The 27,051-nt window shown below is 40.0% G+C and overlaps 1 protein-coding gene and 1 long non-coding RNA gene across 5 annotated transcripts in view; both read left to right on the top strand.

The window, feature by feature from the left end:
* Positions 1–27,051, top strand: part of slc39a8 (solute carrier family 39 member 8) — an 83,003-nt gene that overhangs the window by 53,541 nt on the left and 2,411 nt on the right. Inside the window, exons 1-6 of one of the 3 annotated variants that reach the window (XM_052496036.1) lie at positions 7,457–7,474; positions 7,805–7,974; positions 11,204–11,326; positions 15,253–15,426; positions 26,130–26,340; positions 26,603–26,787. In XM_052496036.1, the coding sequence (XP_052351996.1) occupies position 7,474; positions 7,805–7,974; positions 11,204–11,326; positions 15,253–15,426; positions 26,130–26,340; positions 26,603–26,787 (864 nt within the window). In that variant the 5' untranslated portion in view covers positions 7,457–7,473. Of the gene's footprint in view, positions 1–7,456; positions 7,475–7,804; positions 7,975–11,203; positions 11,327–15,252; positions 15,427–26,129; positions 26,341–26,602; positions 26,788–27,051 lie in introns of those variants that run through there. The other 2 variants (XM_052496034.1, XM_052496035.1) reach the window with 2 other exon arrangements.
* Positions 1,328–2,506, top strand: LOC127915695 (uncharacterized). Of its 2 annotated transcripts, none has more exons than XR_008091664.1 (3): positions 1,328–1,610; positions 1,652–1,692; positions 1,980–2,506. It is a non-coding gene; the product is annotated as an uncharacterized LOC127915695 (long non-coding RNA). The 2 variants fall into 2 exon arrangements; XR_008091663.1 differs by having other exon boundaries at positions 1,652–1,733.

Below are 27,051 nucleotides of genomic sequence, written 5' to 3'. Positions count from 1 at the left end.
TTAACCCACGGTACTGAAACCTGTTACCTACCACGGTGAGTACCATATTAACCCTCGGTACTGAAACCTGTTACCTACCACGGTGAGTACCATATTAACCCTCGGTACTGAAACCTGTTACCTACCACGGTGAGTACCATATTAACCCACGGTACTGAAACCTGTTACCTACCACGGTGAGTACCATATTAACCCTCGGTACTGAAACCTGTTACCTACCACGGTGAGTACTATATTAACCCTCGGTACTGAAACCTGTCACCTACCACGGTGAGTACCATATTAACCCTCGGTACTGAAACCTGTTACCTACCACGGTGAGTACCATATTAACCCTCGGTACTGAAACCTGTTACCTACCACGGTGAGTACCATATTAACCCTCGGTATTGAAACCTGTCACCTACCACGGTTTGAGTACCATATTAACCATTGGTACTGAAACCTGTTACCTACCACGGTTTGATATTTGAGTACCATATTAACCCTCGGTACTGAAACCTGTTACCTGGCCACGGTTTGAGTACCATTTGAAGAATTGATTCAAACCTGTTACCTGGCCACGGTTTGATATTTGAAGGTACTGAAACCTGTTACTGGCCACGGTTTGAGTATTTGAAGAATTGATTCCTATTGGACCTGGCACGGTGAGAACCATATTAACCCACGGTACTGAAACCTGTTACCTACCACGGTGAGAACCATATTAACCCACGGTACTGAAACCTGTTACCCACATGACCTACCATGTTACCTACATGACCTACCATGTTACCCACATTACCTACCATGTTACCCACCATGTTACCCACATGACCTACCATGTTACCTACATGACCTACCATGTTACCCACATGACCTACCATGTTACCCACCATGTTACCTATATGACCTACCATGTTACCCACTATGTTACCTACATGACCTACCATGTTACCTACAGACCTACCATGTTGCCCACCATGTTACCTACATGACCTACAATGTTACCCACCATGTTACCTACATGACCTACCATGTTACCTACAGACCTACCATGTTACCCACCATGTTACCCACATGACCTACCATGTTACCCACGATGTTACCTACCATTAGCTACAATGTGCTGAATTTGAGCCAGATCTTCCCAGAACTGGATCTGGCACCTCTCAGTTTTGGACTGTTTCGTTCTGGAACACATTTACCAGGATCCGGTACCTCTCCTGGCATGAAAAATAATTGTCACTATTTGCAATGTAAAAATTCTACTAAACACAATCAGAGTTGATTCAAATTCAATTCAAATTCTCCTGCCCCCTAAAAAACATAATGTGAAAATGGGTTTGGTATTTGAAGAATTGATTCATATTGGACTGGCCCGGGTTTGGTATTTGAAGAATTGATTCATATTGGACTGGCCCGGGTTTGGTATTTGAAGAATTGATTCATGTTACATTGGCCCGGGTTTGGTATTTGAAGAATTGATTCATATTGGACTGGCCCGGGTTTGGTATTTGAAGAATTGATTCATATTGGACTGGCCCAGGTTTGATATTTGAAGAATTGATTCATATTGGACTGGCCCAGGTTTGATATTTGAAGAATTGATTCATATTGGACTGGCCCAGGTTTGATATTTGAATAATTGATTCATATTGGACTGGCCCAGGTTTGATATTTGAAGAATTGATTCATATTGGACTGGCCCGGGTTTGATATTTGAAGAATTGATTCATATTGGACTGGCCCAGGTTTGATATTTGAAGAATTGATTCATATTGTACTGGCCCAGGTTTGATATTTGAAGAATTTATTCATATTGTACTGGCCCAGGTTTGATATTTGAAGAATTGATTCATATTGGACTGGCCCAGGTTTGATATTTGAAGAATTGATTCATATTGTACTGGCCCAGGTTTGATATTTGAAGAATTGATTCATATTGTACTGGCCCAGGTTTGATATTTGAAGAATTGATTCATATTGTACTGGCCCAGGTTTGATATTTGAAGAATTGATTCATATTGGACTGGCCCGGGTTTGATATTTGAAGAATTGATTCATATTGGACTGGCCCAGGTTTGATATTTGAAGAATTGATTCATATTGGACTGGCCCAGGTTTGATATTTGAAGAATTGATTCATATTGGACTGGCCCGGGTTTGGTATTTGAAGAATTGATTCATATTGGACTGGCCCAGGTTTGATATTTGAAGAATTGATTCATATTGGACTGGCCCAGGTTTGATATTTGAAGAATTGATTCATATTGGACTGGCCCAGGTTTGATATTTGAAGAATTGATTCATATTGGACTGGCCCAAGTTTGATATTTGAAGAATTGATTCATATTGGACTGGCCCGGGTTTGATATTTGAAGAATTGATTCATATTGGACTGGCTCGGGTTTGATATTTGAAGAATTGATTCATATTGGACTGGCCCAGGTTTGATATTTGAAGAATTGATTCATATTGGATTGGCCCGGGTTTGGTATTTGAAGAATTGATTCATATTGGACTGGCCCGGGTTTGATATTTGAAGAATTGATTCATATTGATGCTGGCCCGGATTTGATATTTGAAGAATTGATTCATAATTCCTGTGTGTGATCAAAGAAAACCCAATGTGCCCTAATAATGTTATAAGATATCCTTACTACCCCAAATTACCCTACCCATAACCTAATACTGTTATATACGAGCTTTGATCTGCTGCTGTCTGATCTTAGGTAGATGTTGGACATCTTGATGCTGCGATCGGTATTGATGCTGTGATCGGTATTGATGCTGTGATCGGTATTGATGCTGTGATCAGTATTGATGCTGTGATCAGTATTGATGCTGTGATCAGTATTGATGCTGTGATCAGTATTGATGCTGTGATCAGTATTGATGCTGTGATGAGTATTGATGCTGTGATCAGCATTGATGCTGTGATCAGTATTGATGCTGTGATCAGTATTGATGCTGTGATCAGTATTGATGCTGTGATCAGTATTGATGCTGTGATCAGTATTGATGCTGTGATCGGTATTGATGCTGTGATCAGTATTGATGCTGTGATCAGTATTGATGCTGTGATCAGTATTGATGCTGTGATAGGTATTGATGCTGTGATCAGTATTGATGCTGTGATCAGTATTGATGCTGTGATCAGTATTGATGCTGTGATCCCCTTGATGCTGTGACTATTGATGCTGGATAATGGATGCTGTGATGGGTATTGATGCTGTGGTTATATTGATGCTGGTCAGTAACACTGATGGTTATAGATGCTGTGATCAGTATTGATGCTGTGATCAGTTATAGGATGCTGTGATCAGTAATGCTGTGGTTATAGATGCTGTGATCAGTATTGATGCTGTGGTTATAGGATGGGATCAGTGATCAGTATACATGCTGTGGTTATAGGATGGGTCAGTAATGTGGTTATAGGATGCTGTGATCAGTATTGATGCTGTGGTTATTGATGCTGTGATCAGTAACACTGTGATAGTTATAGGATGATGGTGATCAGTAACACTGTGGTTATAGGATGGGTCAGTAACATGCTGTGATCAGTATATAGGATGCTGTGATCAGTAACATGTGATGCTGTGATAGGATGCTGTGATCAGTAACACTGATGCTGTGATTATTGATGCTGTGATGGGATGCTGTGACACTATTGATGTGTGATAGGTATGATGCTGTGATCAGTAACACTGTGATGCTGTGATAGGATGATGCTGTGATCAGTAACATGCTGGATATATTGATGCTGGATCAGTATTGATGCACTGTGGTCATAGGATGATGCTGTGATCAGTATTGACATCTGTGGGTCAGTAACTGATGCTGTGATCAGTATTGATGCACTGTGATCAGTATTGATGCTGTGATCGTATTGATGCACTGTGGTTATAGATGCTGGTCAGTAACATGCTGTGATCGTATTGATGCTGTGATCGGTATTGATGCTGTAACACTGTGGTTATAGTATTGATGCTGGATCAGTATTGATGCACTGTGATCGTTATAGGATGCTGTGATCAGTATTGACTGTTATAGGTATTGATGCTGTCTATTGATGCTGTTATATTGGATGGGTCAGTAACACTGTGATTATAGATGCTGTGATCAGTAACATGCTGTGATAGGATTGATGCTGTAACACTGTGGTGATATTGATGCTGTGATGGTATTATGCTGTGATCAGTATTGATGCTGTGGTTATTGATGCTGTGATCAGTAACATGCTGTGGTTATAGGATGCTGTGATAACACTGATGCTTATAGGATGCTGGTCATTGATGCTGTGATTATAGATGCTGTGATCAGTATTGATGCTGTGGTTATATTGATGCTGTGATCAGTATTGATGCTGTGGTTATAGGATGGGATCAGTATTGACTGTGGTTATATTGATGCTGGATCAGTAACATGCTGTGGTTATAGATGCTGTGATCAGGTAACACTGTGCTGTGATAGGATGGATGCAGTAACACTGATGGTTATAGGATGCTGTGATCTGTGAGTAACACTGTGGTTATTGATGCTGTGATCAGTATTGATGCTGTGATGGGTATTGATGCTGGTTATTGATGCTGTGATCAGTAACACTGTGGTTATTGATGCTGTGATCAGTAACATGCTGTGGTTATAGGATGCTGTGATCAGTAACATGCTGTGGTTATGCTGTGAGGTATTGATGCTCAGTAAATGGCAGTATTGATGCTGTGATCAGTATTGATGCTGTGATTATTGATGCTGTGATCAGTATAGATGCTGTGATCAGTATTGATGCTGTGATAGGTATTGATGCTGTGAGTATGTGATGCTGTGATCAGTATTGATGCTGGTTATAGGTGATGGATGCACTGTGGTTATAGGTATTGATGCTGTGATCACTGTATTGATGCTGTGATCAGTATACATGTGTGATAGGTATTGATGCTGTGATCAGGGTAATGCTGTGATAGGTATTGATGCTGTGACATTGATGCTGTGATCGGTATAGATGCTGTGATCAGTAACACTGTGGTTATGCTGGATGGGTATTGATGCTGGCTATAATGGGTCATTGTGGTTATAGGATGCTGTGATCAGTATACATGCTGTGGTTATAGGTGATGGGTATTGACACTGTGGTTATAGGATGCTGTCAGTAACACTGTGGTTATATGGATGGGATGCAGTAACATTGATGGTTATAGGATGCTGTGATCAGTAACACTGTGGTTATATGGATGGGATCAGTAATTGACTGTGGTTATAGGATGCTGTGATCAGTAACACTGTGATGTTATAGGATTGATGCTGTGATCAGTAACACTGTGGTTATAGGATGCTGTGATCAGTAACACTGTGGTTATAGGATGGGTCAGTAACATTGTGGTTATAGGATGGGTGCAGTAACACTGTGGTTATAGGATGGGATCAGTAACACTGTGGTTATGGAGGATGGGTCAGTAACACTGTGGTTATAGGATGGGTCAGTAACACTGTGGTTATAGGATGGGTCAGTAACACTGTGGTTATAGGATGGGTCAGTAACACTGTGGTTATAGGATGGGTCAGTAACACTGTGGTTATAGGATGGGTCAGTAACACTGTGGTTATAGGATGGGTCAGTAACACTGTGGTTATAGGATGGGTCAGTAACACTGTGGTTATAGGATGGGTCAGTAACACTGTGGTTATAGGATGGGTCAGTAACACTGTGGTTATAGGATGGGTCAGTAACACTGTGGTTATAGGATGGGTCAGTAACACTGTGGTTATAGGATGGGTCAGTAACACTGTGGTTATAGGATGGGTCAGTAACACTGTGGTTATAGGATGGGTCAGTAACACTGTGGTTATAGGATGGGTCAGTAACACTGTGGTTATAGGATGGGTCAGTAACACTGTGGTTATAGGATGGGTCAGTAACACTGTGGTTATAGGATGGGTCAGTAACACTGTGGTTATAGGATGGGTCAGTAACACTGTGGTTATAGGATGGGTCAGTAACACTGTGGTTATAGGATGGGTCAGTAACACTGTGGTTATAGGATGGGTCAGTAACACTGTGGTTATAGGATGGGTCAGTAACACTGTGGTTATAGGATGGGTCAGTAACACTGTGGTTATAGGATGGGTCAGTAACACTGTGGTTATAGGATGGGTCAGTAACACTGTGGTTATAGGATGGGTCAGTAACACTGTGGTTATAGGATGGGTCAGTAACACTGTGGTTATAGGATGGGTCAGTAACACTGTGGTTATAGGATGGGTCAGTAACAATGTGGTTATAGGATGGGTCAGTAACACTGAGTGTATTTACATGCACACTAACAATTCAACATTTAACCTACTATGTTAATAGACCAATTATAATCACCTTATCTTAATCGGCGTACGGTCAACATCAAACTAGGCATATGCTGATTAAAAACACCCTGGTTTTCTGAGCAATCTATGAAATTATTAGGACACGTGACCAGTTTAAAATTATTAGGACATTTACACAGTTTTAAATTATTAGGACATGTACACAGTTTTAAATGATTAGGACACGTAAACAGTTTTAAATCATTAGGACACGTGGCCAGTTTTAAATGATTGAGACACTTGGCCAGTTTTAAATGATTAGGACACTTGGCCAGTTTTAAATGATTAGGACACTTGGCCAGTTTTAAATGATTGGGACACTTGGCCAGTTTTAAATGATTAGGACACTTGGCCAGTTTTAAATGATTAGGACACTTGGCCAGTTTTAAATGATTGGGACACTTGGCCAGTTTTAAATGATTAGGACACTTGGCCAGTTTTAAATGATTAGGACACTTGGCCAGTTTTAAATGATTGGGACACTTGGCCAGTTTTAAATGATTAGAGACACTTGGCCAGTTTTAAATGATTAGGACACTTGGCCAGTTTTAAATGATTGGGACACTTGGCCAGTTTTAAATGATTAGGACACTTGGCCAGTTTTAAATGATTAGGACACTAATTCCCAGTTTTAAATCATTAGGACACTTGGCCAGTTTTAAATGATTAGGACACTTGGCCAGTTTTAAATGATTAGGACACTGGCCAGTTTTAAATGATTTCCCAAGGGACACTTGGCCAGTTTTAAATGATTAGGACACTTGGCCAGTTTTAAATGATTGGGACACTTGGCCAGTTTTAAATGATTAGGACACTTGGCCAGTTTTAAATGATTAGGACACTTGGCCAGTTTTAAATGATTGGGACACTTGGCCAGTTTTAAATGATTAGGACACTTGGCCAGTTTTAAATGATTAGGACACTTGGCCAGTTTTAAATGATTAGGACACTTGGCCAGTTTTAAATGATTAGGACACTTGGCCAGTTTTAAATGATTGGGACACTTGGCCAGTTTTAAATCATTAGGACACTTGGCCAGTTTTAAATGATTGGGACATGTGAAACAGTTTTAATCAGGGTTCCAGAGGTGGATCTGATCTGGGCCAGCACAACCAGCCTCTTATTCACCGCTAAAGTGAGTTTAGAAAAACAGAAAATATGCAGAAAGTTTTCACTTACAAATGAATTAGGCTTTACGAAAAATGACATGGTCATTGTGGTAGAATGTTTATTTTGATTGGTGATTTTTTTTATGCATATTATCAAAAGTCCCATCAGGCAGCCTGATTTTCAGATGTGTCCATGTAAACAGGATTATTAGGGAAAATAATTCCTCATGAAAAAGTTAACAAATTAAAAATCAAAACAAACAAATTAATGTATTAATCTGACTATCCACAATAATCATATTATTCTGTGCATGTAACCATGCTCAATATGTATCTCTTTCTCTTGTCCTGTCCAGTGTGGGGTTATGGCTTCCTGTCTGTCACCATTATTAACCTGGCCTCTCTCCTGGGCCTGGCACTCATCCCCTTCACCAAGAAGCCGTACTTTCCCAAGGTGCTCACCTACTTCATCGGCCTGGCCATCGGCACGCTCTTCTCCAACGCTGTCCTGCAGTTAATACCAGAGGTAGGATCTCTCTAATGCTGTTAATACCAGAGGTAGGATCTCTGTCCTGCAGTTAATACCAGAGGTAGGATCTCTGTCCTGCAGTTAATACCAGAGGTAGGATCTCTCTAATGCAGTTAATACCAGAGGTAGGATCTCTCTAATGCTGTTAATACCAGAGGTAGGATCTCTGTCCTGCAGTTAATACCAGAGGTAGGATCTCTCTAATGCTGTTAATACCAGAGGTAGGATCTCTCTAATGCTGTTAATACCAGAGGTAGGATCTCTCTAATGCTGTTAATACCAGAGGTAGGATCTCTGTCCTGCAGTTAATACCAGAGGTAGGATCTCTCTAATGCTGTTAATACCAGAGGTAGGATCTCTCTAATGCTGTCCTGCAGTTAATACCAGAGGTAGGATCTCTCTAATGCAGTTAATACCAGAGGTAGGATCTCTCTAATGCTGTTAATACCAGAGGTAGGATCTCTCTAATGCTGTTAATACCAGAGGTAGGATCTCTCTAATGCAGTTAATACCAGAGGTAGGATCTCTCTAATGCTGTTTAATACCAGAGGTAGGATCTCTCTAATGCAGTTTAATACCAGAGGTAGGATCTCTCTAATGCAGTTAATACCAGAGGTAGGATCTCTCTAATGCTGTTAATACCAGAGGTAGGATCTCTGTCCTGCAGTTAATACCAGAGGTAGGATCTCTGTCCTGCAGTTAATACCAGAGGTAGGATCTCTCTAATGCTGTTAATACCAGAGGTAGGATCTCTCTAATGCTGTTAATACCAGAGGTAGGATCTCTCTAATGCTGTTAATACCAGAGGTAGGATCTCTGTCCTGCAGTTAATACCAGAGGTAGGATCTCTCTAATGCTGTTAATACCAGAGGTAGGATCTCTCTAATGCTGTCCTGCAGTTAATACCAGAGGTAGGATCTCTCTAATGCAGTTAATACCAGAGGTAGGATCTCTCTAATGCTGTTAATACCAGAGGTAGGATCTCTCTAATGATGTTAATACCAGAGGTAGGATCTCTCTAATGCAGTTAATACCAGAGGTAGGATCTCTCTAATGCTGTTTAATACCAGAGGTAGGATCTCTCTAATGCAGTTTAATACCAGAGGTAGGATCTCTCTAATGCAGTTAATACCAGAGGTAGGATCTCTCTAATGCAGTTTAATACCAGAGGTAGGATCTTTCTAATGCTGTTAATACCAGAGGTAGGATCTCTCTAATGCTGTTTAATACCAGAGGTAGGATCTCTCTAATGCAGTTAATACCAGAGGTAGGATCTCTCTAATGCTGTCCTGCAGTTAATACCAGAGGTAGGATCTCTCTAATGCTGTCCTGCAGTTAATACCAGAGGTAGGATCTCTCTAATGCTGTCCTGCAGTTAATACCAGAGGTAGGATCTCTCTAATGCAGTTAATACCAGAGGTAGGATCTCTCTAATACTGTCCTGCAGTTAATACCAGAGGTAGGATCTCTCTAATACTGTCCTGCAGTTAATACCAGAGGTAGGATCTCTCTAATGCAGTTAATACCAGAGGTAGGATCTCTCTAATACTGTCCTGCAGTTAATACCAGAGGTAGGATCTCTCTAATGCTGTCCTGCAGTTAATACCAGAGGTAGGATCTCTCTAATGCTGTTAATACCAGAGGTAGGATCTCTCTAATGCTGTTAATACCAGAGGTAGGATCTCTCTAATGCTGTTAATACCAGAGGTAGGATCTCTCTAATGCAGTTAATACCAGAGGTAGGATCTCTATAATGCAGTTAATACCAGAGGTAGGATCTCTCTAATACTGTCCTGCAGTTAATACCAGAGGTAGGATCTCTCTAATGCTGTTAATACCAGAGGTAGGATCTCTCTAATGCAGTTAATACCAGAGGTAGGATCTCTCTAATGCAGTTAATACCAGAGGTAGGATCTCTCTAATACTGTCCTGCAGTTAATACCAGAGGTAGGATCTCTCTAATGCTGTTAATACCAGAGGTAGGATCTCTCTAATGCTGTTAATACCAGAGGTAGGATCTCTCTAATGCTGTTAATACCAGAGGTAGGATCTCTCTAATACTGCCCTGCAGTTAATACCAGAGGTAGGATCTCTCTAATGCTGTCCTGCAGTTAATACCAGAGGTAGGATCTCTCTAATGCAGTTAATACCAGAGGTAGGATCTCTCTAATGCAGTTAATACCAGAGGTAGGATCTCTGTAAAATTACTGCTACCTAGGGTTGTAAAATGACTGTGTTACTGCTACCTAGGGTTGTAAAATGACTGCTACCTAGGGTTGTAAAATGACTGCTACCTAGGGTTGTAAAATGACTGCTACCTAGGGTTGTAAAATGACTGTGTTACTGCTACCTAGGGTTGTAAAATTACTGCTACCTAGGGTTGTAAAATTACTGCTAACTAGGGTTGTAAAATTACTGCTACCTAGGGTTGTAAATTACTGCTACCTAGGGTTGTAAATGACTGCTACCTAGGGTTGTAAATTACTGCTACCTAGGGTTGTAAATTACTGCTACCTAGGGTTGTAAAATTACTGCTACCTAGGGTTGTAAAATTACTGCTACCTAGGGTTGTAAAATTACTGCTACCTAGGGTTGTAAAATGACTGTGTTACTGCTACCTAGGGTTGTAAATTACTGCTACCTAGGGTTGTAAAATCACTGCTACCTAGGGTTGTAAATTACTGCTACCTAGGGTTGTAAAATTACTGCTACCTAGGGTTGTAAAATCACTGCTACCTAGGGTTGTAAATTACTGCTACCTAGGGTTGTAAAATGACTGCTACCTAGGGTTGTAAAATCACTGCTACCTAGGGTTGTAAAATGACTGCTACCTAGGGTTGTAAAATGACTGCTACCTAGGATTGTAAAATTACTGCTACCTAGGGTTGTAAAATGACTGCTACCTAGGGTTGTAAAATGACTGCTACCTAGGGTTGTAATATACTGTGTTACTGCTACCTAGGTTTGTAAATTACTGCTACCTAGGGTTGTAAAATGACTGCTACCTAGGGTTGTAAAATGACTGCTACCTAGGGTTGTAAAACAACTGCTACCTAGGGTTGTAAAATGACTGCTACCTAGGGTTGTAAAATGACTGCTACCTAGGGTTGTAAAATGACTGTAACTTTCCCCACATTCCCTGGATTTCCCCCTCATAATTGCAGGAATCTTCCACCCAGGAATTGTTGGTACCCTACTGTTACCACATGCATGTTTTTTCCAACAGGCCCTGGGATTTGATCCCAGAGCGGATGACTACATTCTCAAAGCCGTTGGAATATTTGGTGGATTTTACCTGCTGTTCTTCACAGAGAAAGTACTGAAGATGGCACTAAGAACAGAGCATGAGGTATTGTCTGCTTTAAACCATTTAAACAGCATATATATATATATATATACATATATATACACTGTGTCGATTTGGCCCGGGTTTATTTCCTGTCTGTACATCTCTGGTCATCTAGCCAGCGTCATATCCTGTCTGTACATCTCTGGTCATCTAGCCAGCGTCATTTCCTGTCTGTACATCTGGTCATCTAGCCAGGGTCATTTCCTGTCTGTACATCTCTTGTCATCTAGCCAGGATCATTTCCTGTCTGCACATCTCTGGTCATCTAGCCAGGGTCATTTCCTGTCTGTACATCTGGTCATCTAGCCAGGGTCATTTCCTGTCTGCACATCTCTGGTCATCTAGCCAGGTTCATTTCCTGTCTGTACATCTCTGGTCATCTAGCCAGGGTCATTTCCTGTCTGTACATCTCTGGTCATCGAGCCAGGGTCATTTCCTGTCTGTACATCTCTGGTCATCTAGCCAGGGTCATTTCCTGTCTGTACATCTCTGGTCATCTAGCCAGGGTCATTTCCTGTCTGTACATCTCTGGTCATCGAGCCAGGGTCATTTCCTGTCTGTACATCTCTGGTCATCGAGCCAGGGTCTGTGTGTTCCGTCTCTGAATGTTTACCATAGGGCCCTGGTCAAAGCTCATACAGGGAGTACTGTAGGGTACCATTTGAGACGTGGTAAGCAGAACTGTACATCTATTTTCTCTGTATGTTTACCATAGGGCCCTGGTCAAAGCTCATACAGGGAGTACTGTAGGGTACCATTTGAGACGTGGTAAGCAGAACTGTACATCTATTTTCTCTGTATGTTTACCATAGGGCCCTGGTCAGAGCTCGTACAGGGAGTACTGTAGGGTACCCTTTGAGACATACCCATGCCCTCATTTTTTAACCACAAAACTATGTATAAAAAATTATGTCTTTGCAGCATGGCCACAGCTGTTCTGTGCCTGTACTGTGTCGATTTGACCAGGCTTCGTTTATTGTCTCTCTGTACATCTATCATCTTTGTCCTGTCTCTAGTATGTTTAATATCTTTGTCCTGTCTCTAGTATGTTTAACATCGTTGTCCTGTCTCTGTATGTTTAACATCTTTGTCCTGTCTTTGTATATTTAACATCTTTGTCTTGTCTCTGTATATTTAACATCTTTGTCCTGTCTCTGTACGTTTAACATCTTTGTCCTGTCTCTGTACGTTTAACATCTTTGTCCTGTCTCTGTACGTTTAACATCTTTGTCCTGTCTCTCTATGTAAAACTTCTTAGGGCTAGGTCCTTTTTTTTATCTCCAATTCCTGTCTGAATGATGTGCCCAAAGTAAACTGCCTGTTACTCAGGCCCAGAGGCCAGGATATGCATAGAATTGGTACCATTGGATAGAAAACACTTTGCAGTTTGTAGAAATGTTAAAATAAAGTATGACACAATTGATATGGTGGGAGACAATACAAAGAAAAACCAACCCTTTTTTTTTTTTGAGATCACAATGGAAAGCTATGGGTCCTGTGCAATTCCAGCTCCCAATTCCAGCTCCCAGATTGCAATTCCTATGGCTTCCACTAGATGTCAACAGTCTTTGTTCAAGGTTCCAGGCTTGTTTTTTCCAAAATGAGGAAGATTTTTGAGTTTGGTACAGGGAGTCACAGTTGGAAATCAGTCTGTGGGCGTGTGACGAAGGAGACTCGCACCTGCTAATTTCACTTTTCTATAGAACATACTTCTTTCCGTATGAAATATTATAGTTTATTTACATTTTAGGGTACCTGATGATTGGTTAGAAACATAGTTTGACTTGTTTTAACAAAGTTTAGCGGTAGCTTTTTGGACTCCTTTGTCTGCATGTTGAACTCAAATCAATGGTGCCAACTAAACTGACTTTTTGGGATATAAAGAAGGATTTTATCTAACAAAACGACCATGCATGTTGTAGCTGGGACCCTTTGGATTACAAATCAGAGGAAGATTTTCAAAAAGTAAGTGATTTATTACATCGCTATTTGTGATTTTATGAAGCCTGTGTTGGTTGAAAAATATGTTGATTTGGGGCGCCGTCCTCAAACAATCACATGGCATGCTTTCGCTGTAAAGCCTACTGTAAATCGGACAATGCAGTTAGATAAAAAATAATTTAAGGTTTTAACCGATATAAGACACTTGTATGTACAGAGATCTTTAATATCGGTAATTTTTGCGATTATTTACTTGAATTGCGCGCCTGGAAATTGTTGACCGGTGTCCCGCTGACGGGAAGTTATTTTAACATCTTTGTCCTGTCTCTGTATATTTAACATCTTTGTCTTGTCTCTGTGTATTTAACATTGTTGTCCTGTCTCTGTATATTTAACATCTTTGTCCTGTCTCTGTATATTTAACATCTTTGTCTTGTCTCTGTATATTTAACATCTTTGTCCTGTCTCTGTATATTTAACATCTTTGTCTTGTCTCTGTATATTTAACATCTTTGTCTTGTCTCTGTGTATTTAACATTGTTGTCCTGTCTCTGTATATTTAACATCTTTGTCTTGTCTCTGTATATTTAACATCTTTGTCCTGTCTCTGTATATTTAACATCTTTGTCTTGTCTCTGTATATTTAACATCTTTGTCTTGTCTCTGTGTATTTAACATTGTTGTCCTGTCTCTGTATATTTAACATCTTTGTCCTGTCTCTGTATATTTAACATCTTTGTCCTGTCTCTGTATATTTAACATCTTTGTCTTGTCTCTGTATATTTAACATCTTTGTCCTGTCTCTGTATATTTAACATCTTTGTCTTGTCTCTGTGTATTTAACATTGTTGTCCTGTCTCTGTATATTTAACATCTTTGTCCTGTCTCTGTATATTTAACATCTTTGTCCTGTCTCTGTATATTTAACATCTTTGTCTTGTCTCTGTATATTTAACATCTTTGTCTTGTCTCTGTATATTTAACATCTTTGTCCTGTCTCTGTATATTTAACATCTTTGTCCTGTCTCTGTATATTTAACATCTTTGTCCTGTCTCTGTATATTTAACATCGTTGTCCTGTCTCTGTATATTTAACATCGTTGTCCTGTCTCTGTATATTTAACATCTTTGTCCTGTCTCTGTATATTTAACATCTTTGTCTTGTCTCTGTATATTTAACATCTTTGTCCTGTCTCTAGTATGTTTAACATCTTTGTCCTGTCTCTGTATATTTAACATCGTTGTCCTGTCTCTGTATATTTAACATCTTTGTCCTATCTCTGTATATTTAACATCTTTGTCCTGTCTCTGTATATTTAACCATCTTTGTCCTGTCTCTGTATGTTTAACATCTTTGTCCTGTCTCTGTATATTTAACATCTTTGTCCTGTCTCTGTATATTTAACATCTTTGTCCTATCTCTGTATATTTAACATCTTTGTCCTGTCTCTGTATATTTAACATCTTTGTCCTGTCTCTGTATATTTAACATCTTTGTCCTATCTCTGTATATTTAACATCTTTGTCCTGTCTCTGTATATTTAACATCTTTGTCCTGTCTCTGTATATTTAACATCGTTGTCCTGTCTCTGTATATTTAACATCTTTGTCCTGTCTCTGTATATTTAACATCTTTGTCCTGTCTCTGTATATTTAACATCTTTGTCTTGTCTCTGTATATTTAACATCTTTGTCCTGTCTCTGTATATTTAACATCTTTGTCCTGTCTCTGTATATTTAACATCTTTGTCCTGTCTCTGTATATTTAACATCTTTGTCCTGTCTCTGTATGTTTAACATCTTTGTCCTGTCTCTGTATATTTAACATCGTTGTCCTGTCTCTCCAGCAGTAACCTTAAGGCTGCATCCCAAATTACACCAAATGTAGTACACTTCTTTTGACCGCAGCCAATAGGAACAGGGTGCGCCATCTGGAATACACAAAAGCTCTCTTTTTAACCCTCTTCTTTGTCCTGCCTCTGCAGCATGGCCACAGTCACTTCTCTCCTCCAGGTCAACTGAGGCAGAACTCTCTCCAGAATGGAGATGTGTCTGAGAAGAAAGAGTCTATCACCATGACGACGTGTACCATCAGCAGCATCAGTACAGACAACACCAGCCCAGACCCTCCAGTGTTATCCACGGAACCACCACCTCAGGTACCAGCTCTGACGTTCCCTATAAGTACTGACATCAGGTCAGCTTCCCCTAATCCTAACCTAAACTACAAAGAATACAAAACTGACCCCAGATAAGAGCAACTTCATCCTACACCGGCTACCAAGCAGTGTTCTGTTCACTAGACAGAAAACAGGAGACAACATTTTGAAAGGGAGGAAGTACTTCCGTGAATTTGTCGAACAAGAACTAATTTATTTAGTAAAAATGTTTGCTACTTTGGGCTCTGAACACGACCGTGAGTCCCACTGTCTGTAGCCTGTCTGTAGCCTGTCTGTAGCCTGTCTGTAGCCTGTCTGTAGCCTGTCTGTAGCCTGTCTGTGGCTGTCTGTAGCCTCTCTGTAGCCTGTCTGTAGCCTGTCTGTAGCCTGTCTGTGGCCTGTCTGTAGCCTGTCTGTAGCCTGTCTGTAGCCTGTCTGTAGCCTGTCTGTAGCCTGTCTGTGGCTATCTGTAGCCTGTCTGTAGCCTGTCTGTAGCCTGTATGTGGCCTGTCTATGGCCTGTCTGTATCCTGTCTGTAGCCTCTCTGTAGCCTGTCTGTAGCCTGTCTGTAGCCTGTCTGTGGCCTGTCTGTGGCCTGTCTGTAGCCTGTCTGTGGCTATCTGTAGCCTGTCTGTAGCCTGTCTGTGGCCTGTCTGTGGCCTGTCTGTATCCTGTCTGTAGCCTGTCTGTAGCCTGTCTGTAGCCTGTCTGTAGCCTGTCTGTGGCCTGTCTGTGGCCTGTCTGTATCCTGTCTGTAGCCTGTCTGTAGCCTGTCTGTAGCCTGTCTGTAGCCTGTCTGTGGCCTGTCTGTGGCCTGTCTGTAGCCTGTCTATGGCTATCTGTAGCCTGTCTGTAGCCTGTCTGTAGCCTGTCTGTATCCTGTCTGTAGCCTGTCTGTGGCTGTCTGTAGCCTGTCTGTGGCTGTCTGTAGCCTGTCTGTAGCCTGTCTGTGGCTGTCTGTGGCTGTCTGTAGCCTGTCTATGGCTATCTGTAGCCTGTCTATGGCTGTCTGTAGCCTGTCTGTGGCTGTCTGTAGCCTGTCTGTAGCCTGTGTGGCTGCCTGTAGCCTGTCTGTAGCCTGTCTGTAGCCTGTCTATGGCTATCTGTAGCCTGTCTGTGGCTGTCTGTAGCCTGTCTGTAGCTTGTCTGTAGTGTATCTGTGGCCTGTCTGTGGCTGTCAACACAGTAACAGCACAGTAGTAACACCGTAGTAACACCGTAGTAACACAGTAATAGCACAGTAATAGCACAGTAACAGCACAGTAACAGCACAGTAACAACATAGTAGTAACACAGTAGTAACACAGTAACAACACAGTAGTAACACAGTAGTAACACAGTAGTAACACAGTAGTAACACCGTAACAGCACAGTAACAGCACAGTAACAACACAGTATTAACACCGTAGTAACACCGTAGTAACAACACAGTAACAACACAGTAACAACACAGTAGTAACACAGTAGTAACACAGTAGTAACACCGTAGTAACACCGTAGTAACAACACAGTAACAACACAGTAGTAACACAGTAACAACACAGTAGTAACACAGTAGTAACACCGTAGTAACAACACAGTAACAACACAGTAGTAACACAGTAGTAACACAGTAGTAACACAGTAACAACACCGTAGTAACACAGTAGTAACAACACAGTAGTAACACAGTAGTAACAACACAGTATTAACACAGTAACAACACAGTAACAACACAGTAGTAACACAGTAGTAACACCGTAGTAACACAGTAGTAACACAGTAGTAACACAGTAACACAGTAGTAGCACCGTAGTAACACAGTAACAACACAATAACAACACAGTAGCAACACAGTAGCAACACAGTAGCAACACAGTAGCAACACAGTAGCAACACCGTAGTAACACAGTAACAACACAGTAGTAACACAGTAGTAACAACACAGTAGTAACACAGTAGTAACAACACAGTATTAACAACATAGTAACACAGTAACAACACAGTAGTAACACCGTAGTAACACAGTAACAACACAGTAGTAACACAGTAGTAACACAGTAGTAACACAGTAACAGCACAGTAACACAGTAGTAACACAGTAGTAACACAGTAGTAACACAGTAGTAACACCGTAGTAACAACACAGTAGTAACACAGTAGTAACACAGTAGTAACACAGTAGTAACACAGTAGTAACACAGTAGTAACACCGTAGTAACACAGTAGTAACACAGTAGTAACACATTAACAACACCGTAGTAACACAGTAGTAACACCGTAACAGCACAGTAGTAGTAACACAGTAACAACACCGTAGTAACACAGTAGTAACACAGTAGTAACACAGTAGTAGCACCGTAGTAACACAGTAACAACACAGTAGTAACACAGTAGTAACACAGTAGTAACACAGTAGTAACACAGTAGTAACACAGTAGCAACACAGTAACAACACAGTAGTAACACAGTAGTAACACAGTAGTAACACAGTAGTAACACAGTAACAACACGTAGTAACACAGTAGTAACAACACAGTATTAACACCGTAGTAACACAGTAACAACACAGTAACAACACAGTAGTAACACCGTAGTAACACAGTAACAACACAGTAGTAACACAGTAGTAACACAGTAGTAACACCGTAGTAACAACACAGTAACAACACAGTAGCAACACAGTAGTAACACAGTAGTAACACAGTAGTAACACAGTAACAACACAGTAACAACACCGTAGTAACACAGTAGTAACAACACAGTAGTAACACAGTAGTAACAACACAGTATTAACACCGTAACAACACAGTAACAACACAGTAGTAACACAGTAGTAACACAGTAGTAACACAGTAGTAACACAGTAGTAACACAGTAACACAGTAGTAGCACCGTAGTAACACAGTAACAACACAGTAACAACACAGTAACAACACAGTAGCAACACAGTAGCAACACAGTAGCAACACAGTAGCAACACAGTAGCAACACAGTAACAACACAGTAACAACACAGTAACAACACTGTAGTAACAACACAGTAGTAACACAGTAGTAACAACACAGTATTAACACCGTAGTAACACAGTAACAATACAGTAGTAACACAGTAGTAACACAGTAGTAACACAGTAACAGCACAGTAACACAGTAGTAACACAGTAGTAACACAGTAGTAACACAGTAGTAACACCGTAGTAACACAGTAGTAACACCGTAGTAACACCGTAGTAACAACACAGTAGTAACACAGTAGTAACACAGTAGTAACACCGTAGTAACACAGTAGTAACACAGTAGTAAAACATTAACAACACCGTAGTAACACAGTAGTAACACCGTAACAGCACAGTAGTAGTAACACAGTAGTAACACAGTAGTAACTACACAGTAACAACACAGTAGTAACACAGTAACAGCACAGTAACACAGTAGTAACACAGTAGTAACACAGTAGTAACACAGTAGTAACACCGTAGTAACACAGTAACACCGTAGTAACACCGTAGTAACAACACAGTAGTAACACAGTAGTAACACCGTAGTAACACAGTAGTAACACAGTAGTAACACAGTAGCAACACAGTAACAACACCGTAGTAACACAGTAACAACACAGTAGTAACACAGTAGTAACAACACAGTATTAACACCGTAGTAACACAGTAACAACACAGTAGTAACACCGTAGTAACACAGTAGTAACACCGTAGTAACACAGTAACAACACAGTAGTAACACAGTAACAACACAGTAGTAACACAGTAGTAACACAGTAGTAACACAGTAGTAACACAGTAGTAACACAGTAGCAACACCATAGTAACACAGTAACAACACGGTAGTAACACAGTAGTAACAACACAGTATTAACACCGTAGTAACACAGTAACAACACAGTAACAACACAGTAGTAACACCGTAGTAACACAGTAACAACACAGTAGTAACACAGTAGTAACACAGTAGTAACACAGTAGTAACACCGTAGTAACAACACAGTAACAACACAGTAGTAACACAGTAGTAACACAGTAGTAACACAGTAACACAGTAACAACACCATAGTAACACAGTAGTAACACAGTAGTAACACAGTAATAACACAGTAGTAACACAGTAATAACACCATAGTAACACCGTAGTAACACCGTACACCGTAGTAACACAGTAGTAACACAGTAGTAACTACACAGTAACAACACAGTAGTAACACAGTAACAGCACAGTAACACAGTAGTAACACAGTAGTAACACAGTAGTAACACAGTAGTAACACCGTAGTAACACAGTAGTAACACCGTAGTAACACCGTAGTAACAACACAGTAGTAACACAGTAGTAACACCGTAGTAACACAGTAGTAACACAGTAGTAACACATTAACAACACCGTAGTAACACAGTAGTAACACAGTAGTAACACAGTAGTAACACAGTAGTAACACCGTAACAGCACAGTAGTAACACATTAACAACACCGTAGTAACACAGTAGTAACACCGTAACAGCACAGTAGTAGTAACACAGTAACAACACAGTAGTAACACAGTAGTAACACAGTAGTAACACAGTAGTAACACAGTAGTAACACAGTAACACAGTAGTAGCACCGTAGTAACACAGTAACAACACAGTAACAACACAGTAGTAACACAGTAGCAACACAGTAGCAACACAGTAACAACACCGTAGTAACACAGTAACAACACAGTAGCAACACAGTAGCAACACAGTAGCAACACAGTAGCAACACAGTAGCAACACAGTAACAACACCGTAGTAACACAGTAACAACACAGTAGTAACACAGTAGTAACAACACAGTATTAACACCGTAGTAACACAGTAACAACACAGTAGTAACACCGTAGTAACACAGTAGTAACACCGTAGTAACACAGTAACAACACAGTAGTAACACAGTAACAGCACAGTAACACAGTAGTAACACAGTAACAACACAGTAGTAACACAGTAGTAACACAGTAGTAACACAGTAGTAACACAGTAGTAACACCGTAGTAACACCGTAGTAACACAGTAGTAACACAGTAGTAACACAGTGGTAACACAGTAGTAACACAGTAACACAGTAACAACACCATAGTAACACAGTAGTAACACAGTAATAACACAGTAGTAACACAGTAATAACACCATAGTAACACCGTAGTAACACAGTAGTAACACCGTAGTAACACCGTAGTAACACAGTAGTAACACAGTAGTAACTACACAGTAACAACACAGTAGTAACACAGTAACAGCACAGTAACACAGTAGTAACACAGTAGTAACACAGTAGTAACACAGTAGTAACACCGTAGTAACACAGTAGTAACACCGTAGTAACACCGTAGTAACAACACAGTAGTAACACAGTAGTAACACCGTAGTAACACAGTAGTAACACAGTAGTAACACATTAACAACACCGTAGTAACACAGTAGTAACACAGTAGTAACACAGTAGTAACACAGTAGTAACACCGTAACAGCACAGTAGTAACACATTAACAACACCGTAGTAACCAGTAGTAACACCGTAACAGCACAGTAGTAGTAACACAGTAACAACACAGTAGTAACACAGTAGTAACACAGTAGTAACACAGTAGTAACACAGTAACACAGTAGTAGCACCGTAGTAACACAGTAACAACACAGTAGCAACACAGTAGCAACACAGTAACAACACCGTAGTAACACAGTAGCAACACAGTAGCAACACAGTAGCAACACAGTAGCAACACAGTAGCAACACAGTAGCAACACAGTAACAACACCGTAGTAACACAGTAACAACACAGTAGTAACACAGTAGTAACAACACAGTATTAACACCGTAGTAACACAGTAACAACACAGTAGTAACACCGTAGTAACACAGTAGTAACACCGTAGTAACACAGTAACAACACAGTAGTAACACAGTAACAGCACAGTAACACAGTAGTAACACAGTAACAACACAGTAGTAACACAGTAGTAACACAGTAGTAACACAGTAGCAACACAGTAGCAACACCATAGTAACACAGTAACAACACGGTAGTAACACAGTAGTAACAACACAGTATTAACACCGTAGTAACACAGTAACAACACAGTAACAACACAGTAGTAACACCGTAGTAACACAGTAACAACACAGTAGTAACACAGTAGTAACACAGTAGTAACACAGTAACACAGTAGTAACACCGTAGTAACACCGTAGTAACACAGTAGTAACACAGTAGTAACACAGTAGTAACACAGTAACACAGTAACAACACCATAGTAACACAGTAGTAACACAGTAGTAACACAGTAATAACACAGTAGTAACACAGTAATAACACCATAGTAACACCGTAGTAACACAGTAGTAACACCGTAGTAACACCGTAGTAACACAGTAGTAACACAGTAGTAACTACACAGTAACAACACAGTAGTAACACAGTAACACCGTAGTAACAACACAGTAACAGCACAGTAGTAGTAACACAGTAGTAACACAGTAGTAACACAGTAGTAACACAGTAGTAACACCATAGTAACACCGTAGTAACACAGTAGTAACACAGTAGTAACACCATAGTAACACCGTAGTAACACAGTAGTAACACTGTAGTAACACAGTAGTAACACCGTAGTAACACAGTAATAACACAGTAGTAACACAGTAATAACACCATAGTAACACCGTAGTAACACAGTAGTAACACCGTAGTAACACAGTAGTAACACAGTAGTAACTACACAGTAACAACACAGTAGTAACACAGTAACACCGTAGTAACACCATAGTAACACCGTAGTAACACAGTAGTAACAACACAGTAGTAACACAGTAGTAACACAGTAGTAACACAGTAGTAACAACACAGTAACAACACAGTAGTAACACAGTAGTAACACAGTAGTAACACAGTAGTAACACAGTAGTAACACCACAGTAACACCACAGTAACACCACAGTAGTAACACAGTAGTAACACAGTAGTAACACAGTAGTAACACCGTAGTAACACAGTAGTAACACCATAGTAACACAGTAGTAACACCGTAGTAACACAGTAGTAACACAGTAGTAACAACACCGGAGTAACACCGTAGTAACAACACAGTAACAACACAGTAACAACACAGTAACATCACAGTAGTAACACAGTAGTAACACAGTAGTAACACAGTAGTAACACCGTAGTAACACAGTAGTAACACAGTAGTAACACAATAGTAACAACACCGTAGTAACACCGTAGTAACAACACAGTAACAACACAGTAACAACACAGTAGTAACACCGTAGTAACACAGTAGTAACACCGTAGTAACAACACAGTAGTAACACAGTAGCAACACAGTAGCAACACAGTAGTAACACAGTAGTAACACAGTAGTAACACCGTAGTAACACCGTAGTAACAACACAGTAACAACACAGAAACAACACAGTAGTAACACAGTAGTAACACCGTAGTAACACCGTAGTAACACCGTAGTAACACAGTAGTAACACAGTAATAACACAGTAATAACATAACAGAAATATGACAAATACATAAATGGCCTGCATTACTGTATTGCAGCACTGTATTGATATCAAACCACCCGCGGGACACACTGGGGCCTGTGGGATGCCAGTTGGACATCCTGACCTAGAACGACATTTACAGCAGCGCTGAGTATTAAGCTTAGTTATTTATTGAGCTGTTATCTGTGACGTTATTGACTGGGGAAATCATGTTAATTATTAATGTAAAACCATTAGTTCTCTGGCTCAAGTGGAGGAGTCTGGCCTTGTTACACATCACAGATACTGAGCAAAATGGACGAGACTGCCGCTGTCACACAGGGCTAAGGGAGAAATGGGACTCTGTTCATAGTCTCCTGTGTGACAGGGTCTGCATGCCAAATGGGAAACCTATTCCCTTTTTGGATTATGGACTCTGGTCAAATGTCGTTCACTCCAGGGAATAGAGTGCCATTTGGCATGCAGCCTCTGTCACACAGGAGACTATATGAACAGAGTCCCATCTCCCTTAGCCCTGTGTGACAGCGTCAGTGGGACTGATCACAGGCCTGCGTATCCTAGACTCTTGATAAAAGCAAGAATTGTCTCGCTTGTACACAAAGACGGCTTGTTCTGGCCTGGGCCAATAAGGAGTTGGTTTGTCACAGCAGTAGAGAAGCTACCGACCGACCATCGTGTTGTTTACATACTGCATCAGATTGTTGTTTACATACTGCATCAGATTGTTGTTTACATACTGCATCAGATTGTTGTTTACATACTGCATCAGATTGTTGTTTACATACTGCATCAGATTGTTGTTTACATACTGCATCAGATTGTTGTTTACATACTGCATCAGATTGTTGTTTACATACTGCATCAGATAGTTGTTTACATACTGCATCAGATAGTTGTTTACATACTGCATCAGATTGTTGTTTACATACTGCATCAGATTGTTGTTTACATACTGCATCAGCTTGTTGTTTACATACTGCATCAGGTTGTTGTTTACATACTGCATCAGATTGTTGTTTACATACTGCATCAGATTGTTGTTTACATACTGCATCAGATTGTTGTTTACATACTGCATCAGGTTGTTGTTTACATACTGCATCAGATTGTTGTTTACATACTGCATCAGGTTGTTGTTTACATACTGCATCAGATTGTTGTTTACATACTGCATCAGATTGTTGTTTACATACTGCATCAGATTGTTGTTTACATACTGCATCAGATTGTTGTTTACATACTGCATCAGATTGTTGTTTACATACTGCATCAGATTGTTGTTTACATACTGCATCAGATTGTTGTTTACATACTGCATCAGGTTGTTGTTTACATACTGCATCAGGTTGTTGTTTACATACTGCATCAGATTGTTGTTTACATACTGCATCAGATTGTTGTTTACATACTGCATCAGATTGTTGTTTACATACTGCATCAGGTTGTTGTTTACATACTGCATCAGATTGTTGTTTACATACTGCATCAGATTGTTGTTTACATACTGCATCAGATTGTTGTTTACATACTGCATCAGATTGTTGTTTACATACTGCATCAGATTGTTGTTTACATACTGCATCAGATTGTTGTTTACATACTGCATCAGATTGTTGTTTACATACTGCATCAGGTTGTTGTTTACATACTGCATCAGATTGTTGTTTACATATTGCATCAGATTGTTGTTTACATACTGCATCAGGTTGTTGTTTACATACTGCATCAGATTGTTGTTTACATACTGCATCAGATTGTTATTTACATACTGCATCAGATTGTTGTTTACATACTGCATCAGATTGTTGTTTACATACTGCATCAGATTGTTGTTTACATACTGCATCAGATTGTTGTTTACATACTGCATCAGATTGTTGTTTACATACTGCATCAGATTGTTGTTTACATACTGCATCAGATTGTTGTTTACATACTGGATCAGGTTGTTGTTTACATACTGCATCAGGTTGTTGTTTACATACTGCATCAGGTTGTTGTTTACATACTGCATCAGGTTGTTGTTTACATACTGCATCAGGTTGTTGTTTACATACTGCATCAGGTTGTTGTTTACATACTGCATCAGATTGTTGTTTACATACTGCATCAGATTGTTGTTTACATACTGCATCAGATTGTTGTTTACATACTGCATTAGGTTGTTGTTTACATACTGCATCAGATTGTTGTTTACATACTGCATCAGATTGTTGTTTACATACTGCATCAGATTGTTGTTTACATACTGCATCAGATTGTTGTTTACATACTGCATTAGGTTGTTGTTTACATACTGCATCAGATTGTTATTTACATACTGCATCAGATTGTTGTTTACATACTGCATCAGATTGTTGTTTACATACTGCATCAGATTGTTGTTTACATACTGCATCAGATTGTTGTTTACATACTGCATCAGGTTGTTGTTTACATACTGCATCAGATTGTTGTTTACATACTGTGTCAGATTGTTGTTTACATACTGCGTCAGGTTGTTTACATACTGCATCAGATTGTTGTTTACATACTGCGTCAGATTGTTGTTTACATACTGCGTCAGGTTGTTTACATACTGCGTCAGGTTGTTTACATACTGCATCAGGTTGTTTACATACTGCATCAGATTGTTGTTTACATACTGCGTCAGGTTGTTTACATACTGCATCAGATTGTTGTTTACATACTGCGTCAGATTGTTGTTTACATACTGCGTCAGGTTGTTTACATACTGCGTCAGGTTGTTTACATACTGCATCAGATTGTTGTTTACATACTGCATCAGATTGTTGTTGTGTTTCTTTTCAGATTGAAGTGAAAAAAACATAATTCTGTTACATAGTAAACGTGTTATATAGTAAATATGTTGTATTAATTAGGATATGACATATTATATAGTAAATATTTATATTAATTAGGATATGACATATTATATAGTAAATATTTATATTTACTAGGCTATAACATATTGTAAATATATGTTATATTAATTAGGATATGACATATTATATAGTAAATATTTATATTAATTAGGATATGACATACTATATAGTAAATATGTTATATTAATTAGGATATGACATACTATATAGTAAATATGTTATATTATCTAGACTATGATATTACTCTCATGTACAATCCAGTTCTACTCCCCTTTACTCTGCCTCCTTCCTCCGTGACTTCCTGTCCCAGCAGGAAGTCCATGTCAATAGTGTGATGTGCCACTGGCTGCGGGGTCAGCGCGTCGCTAACATAAAGACGGTGGCCTGGATGATCACACTGAGTGACGCTCTGCACAACTTCATCGACGGCCTGGCGATCGGAGCCTCTTTTACCGTGTCTGTCGGCGCTGGTTTCAGTACCTCCATCGCCATCGTCTGTGAGGAGTTCCCCCACGAGCTCGGTGAGAGATCAATCAATCATATGTATCTAGAATTGCCTTCGTTTTTTTTTTATAAGCAGTTGTCATTAAGTGATTATACAGTAACAACAGTAAGCAACTTTGGCTGAACTAAACCGACCTTCATCTGAAAAAAACGATTTTTAAAAAAATCACTTGGCTATTTTTTGTTGTTGTTAATAAACATAACTAAAAGTCGTGCTGGTTCCTCGATGTGTCTACTGTGTTCCTGAACCTGTCGCTGTCTCTCCGGCGCTTCCTTCAGGGGACTTTGTGATTCTGCTGAATGCTGGGATGAGTATCCCCCAGGCCGTCTTCTTCAACCTGCTGTCAGCCATGTCCTGCTACATCGGCCTGGCCTTCGGCATCCTGCTGGGGAGCAACTTCGCCCCCAACGCCATCTTCGCCATCGCTGGGGGAATGTTCCTCTACATAGCACTGGCAGACATGGTGAGTAGAATGTTCCTGGTAGATATGGTTAGTAGAATGTTCCTGGTAGACATGGTGAGTAGAATGTTCCTGGTAGATATGTTGAGTAGAATGTTCCTGGTAGATATGTTGAGTAGAATGTTCCTGGTAGATATGGTGAGTAGAATGTTCCTGGTAGACATGGTGAGTAGAATGTTCCTGGTAGACATGGTGAGTAGAATGTTCGTGGTAGATATGTTGAGTAGAATGTTCCTGGTAGATATGGTGAGTAGAATGTTCCTGGTA

The sequence above is a fragment of the Oncorhynchus keta genome, chromosome 35 (genome assembly GCF_023373465.1).
Source record: "Oncorhynchus keta strain PuntledgeMale-10-30-2019 chromosome 35, Oket_V2, whole genome shotgun sequence".
In the NCBI taxonomy this organism is placed as follows: Eukaryota; Metazoa; Chordata; class Actinopteri; order Salmoniformes; family Salmonidae; genus Oncorhynchus; species Oncorhynchus keta.
Note: the sequence above shows the minus strand (reverse complement) of the source record. Positions and strands in the feature narration are given on the sequence as shown.